This window comes from Ochlerotatus camptorhynchus, unplaced genomic scaffold (assembly GCF_037179485.1).
Source record: "Ochlerotatus camptorhynchus isolate MF236.1 unplaced genomic scaffold, CSIRO-AGI_Acam_v1.1 ptg000777l, whole genome shotgun sequence".
Classification (NCBI taxonomy): Eukaryota; Metazoa; Arthropoda; class Insecta; order Diptera; family Culicidae; genus Ochlerotatus; species Ochlerotatus camptorhynchus.
The window spans coordinates 80,402-83,988 of NW_027041242.1; the positions used below are offsets into that span (position 1 = coordinate 80,402).

General features: G+C 40.6%; 1 protein-coding gene across 1 annotated transcript; it reads left to right on the top strand.

Annotated features, from left to right (window-relative positions):
- Positions 1–2,799, top strand: LOC135714997 (uncharacterized). Its single transcript, XM_065238402.1, has 2 exons — positions 1–1,467; positions 1,523–2,799. Exons 1-2 carry the CDS (start codon positions 33–35, stop codon positions 2,758–2,760), a joined length of 2,673 nt encoding a protein of 890 aa, XP_065094474.1. The 5' UTR covers positions 1–32; the 3' UTR covers positions 2,761–2,799.
- Positions 2,800–3,587: the final 788 nt, after the last annotated feature.

The window sequence follows — 3,587 nt, forward strand, 5'->3', positions numbered from 1 at the left end:
CACCAAGCACTGGAAGACCAGCCAGCGAAATCATGGAGCCAGAGGAATTAAATTTTGGATTTGGACTGTTTGATGAGTTCGCAGAAGACGAACTGCATCCATTGCAAATGGACGAATGTGAAGATGGAGCAGATGTCGCACGAAATATATATCTGCCAATAATGGATGGGACGGAACTTCATCGAGCAATTAAAAAAAATAGTCGATCACTGGTGGATGCATTGCTGGCAGCGTATCAAGCGGATTTCGATAAAATCAGAGATTATTTGGTGCTGAAGCACCAGTGGGATGCACTTGATAGAATTTGGCTGAGGAATGTTAACCTCATAGCGATTGACGAAGAGCAATGTAGGAATTGCAAACTGTTAGAGCAAGGGGCACCAAAATCCAGTGATTTGAAGGAGGCCATATTCGTTGTGCTAATGAGCCCTATTGCAGGTGAAGAAGTTGCCGTTCTTCATCCAAATGAAAACAATCGTCTTGAAGTTTTCCGATTAGTGCGAACACTTGTTCCAAATGGCTTTCTTTCGTGGAACTATTCAGAATCGAACGGTTCCCACGACACGTTCATCGAAACGGCAGCTTCTTGCGGGAGAAACTATATCATAACCCGCTTGTTCGAACTAGGAGCAGATCTCAACCTTTCAGATCATAACCCTCTGTTGCCAGCATGCTCATCTCTTAAAAAAGACACGATCCGTTGGTTACTGACGAAACATTTCGATGACTTCGATTGTACCCAGAGGAACCCCCATCAAATGAATGCATTTTTGATTCTAATGCAAAAGAACAATTCGGAAATGATGGATTTTGTGATGATGAAAATGATAAGCTACAGGCAAAAGTACTACAACGAAACGGAGACAGAGGCATTCAACAACATTTTCCGTATTGAAAATAAAGATCTCAACAATCTTTCGAGTTTGACGTATCTGAGAAAGGGTTCGATGCAGGAGAAAATAGAAGCATACATCGTGAACTTCAAACTGGATTTATCCTACCAATGGGAAAATGTTAGCATATTGGTTTGCCTTTTGTGCAGGAAAATGGCTTTGGAATATTGCCGGGAAGAGATTCGAAGGAATCCCAATCTGTTGGGTATAAAAATTTACGGTGAAATAACAGTGTTGCATGAATGCATTCGTCTGGGAATGCTTGATATTTTGAGTGAAATGTATGAACGGAATCCGGAGGTGAAGCAGTATTTTGAAACCGACAGAGGCTATGGCTGTCTAGGTGAAGCACTTTACAATAAACGCACAGAGTCAACTATTTTTGTTCTGGAAAACCATGCAGGATTTTTCTTGAGCAATTTAGACAAACTGAGAGAAGACGTGGTGCTGAGCAAATGGCACAGTTCTGATTTCTATGAAACGCATGGCGATTTGTTGGCAACACATTTTCCTGTGTTCGCAACGGACATTACCGAGGGTAAAAAGATAGAACCGAAACTCTATCCTGGTCATGGTACGCATATTTGATGAACATTTACTTATGTAAACTAATTGCCTTCGATTTTCAGATCTTCAACTGGCATTTCAAAATTTGAACTTGCAATTTGATGAATTTTCCATCCAAGCAAAGGATCCGTCGCAATCGTTGAGCGTCATTAAAGGCATAAATGACATCACTCTTCTTCACTATGCCGTCGATAAAGACAATGCAACACTGTTTGGCAATCTACTTGAAGCCGGATGTGACATGGATGTTATCGATAATGAGGGAAATCATGCGATTCATTATGTTCGAAGCATTGAAATGCTCAATCTTATCACTGAGAAGCACCCAGAAGGACGATCTCTTGTGCATCGGACCAACTTCGAAGGATACTCCTTACTGCATAAGGTTTTTTCGCTTGGAATTGATCAGAAGAACTTGATTGTCCTTTTGGAAAAAGTTATCGAATTCGGCGCAAACGTCAATCAGTTGACGAATAATGGTGAATCTGTTGTCTTTTTTACTGGTAGCTGCTTAGTCCTAGACGTCCTGAGAAAGTACAACGTTAATTTGGAAGTAGTCAACAATGCAGGCGAATCAGCTCTCGACCGCCATCTGCGGTATAAAAATACCTGCATGTCAACGGAACTACTGTCTCTCCTGCACAAGCGACCATTTTTCAAGGAGCACGCTCACAAGTGCCTGGATCCATTTATGTACTTGAACCGGGACTTTTTCAGTTGTGGGTATCAACCCTTTCTGGAGAAAAACCCTGAAACGACTAAGCTCATATTTGACTCGGTCTACAAGAAGTCCCGAGAGGAAGCCTCTCGATTGTTCTGCAAGGCTTGTAGCAGTGCACATATTTTTATAACGGGCAGGTTTCTAGAATTCGACTACGACCTGAACTACAACTATCAGGATGAGTATGGCTACACGCCGATCGTTGGTTTGTTCAGCTATATGGAAGAATCAAACGCCCATTTAGTACGACAGTTGCTCAAGAAGGGAGTTGATTTGGAAATTCGTAATCAAGCGGGACGAAATGCGCTGCTTACGCTGGCACATAGATTTAGGACAGCAAGGTGGTACGGCCATAATGTGGGTTCGGTTCAACTGCTACTGGACCATGGAGCACGGATCGATAGCACTGATGAAGATGGAAACACTGCTTTGCACTATGCATTCAAGGAATACGAATGGGAATTGGTGGAATTGTTGGTGAAGAATGGAGCGGATCTTTCGGCAAAGAACAAGGACGGTAAAATTCCGCTCCACATGGCCGGCAGAATGAACGAACAATTGTTCAAGTTTATGCACTGAGTTGGTTTATGATTAAAGTGTGTGAACAGGATTGTGAAGTTACTTTTTGATAATTTAAATAGCAAAGATAGTATTATTTTGATAAAAATTTATCCACCCATGGTGCTATCCGCCCTTTCCTACATAAGTATACAGCAGACCAAATAGCTCGATCTTCTCCGATTTGCATGAAACATTACATAATTGTTATGGACAATCATTCACATTTAAAGCCAAAATTCGTCCATTTTGAATTTTGCATTATTTTTCCAAAAGAGCGATTTTATGATAAAAAGGATGAAAAACAAAATGTCGAATGAAACAACGTGGAATGAAAAAAGGGTTGAAAGAAGGACAAAAGGTCGAAGGTTCAAAAGGTCGAATGATGACAAGGGGGGCAAAAGGTCGAATGTTGAAAAGCGAGACAAAAGGTCAAACAGTTACAACTGCATGGATATTATGCCCCACAGCAAAGGGGTGAAATGCCCCAGAGCATCGATATTCGATGTTCTTATACTACACAAATACGGACTTTGTTGACACTAGCTTTTGAAATTTTAATAGTTACAATCTATTTTTATTTTTTGTTTTCAATATTGCACATTTTGCCACCAATTAGACTCACAGGAAAATAATTTTGTCACACCACAAAATGTTCACACTGTTTTCAGCAGTTCATTTCGTTGCTAAAGTTTCCATTAGCGAGGGTACTTTCCAGGGTGGCGTATCGAAAAATCGGTTAGTTTACATCCCTTTGTTTTTTTTTTATGTGTGAACATATTTTTTCCTCCATAGAATTTTTTCACGTGAGTCTAAAAACCAAAGCAACCCGCATTACTTATTAAAGC

Excerpts from the sequence above, each read along its gene's own strand:
- LOC135714997 (XM_065238402.1), top strand. The coding sequence starts at position 33 with ATGGAGCCAGAGGAATTAAATTTTGGATTTGGACTGTTTGATGAGTTC. Across the intron at positions 1,468-1,522 it reads GAAACTCTATCCTGGTCATG|ATCTTCAACTGGCATTTCAA; the intron begins GTACGCATATTT and ends TTCGATTTTCAG.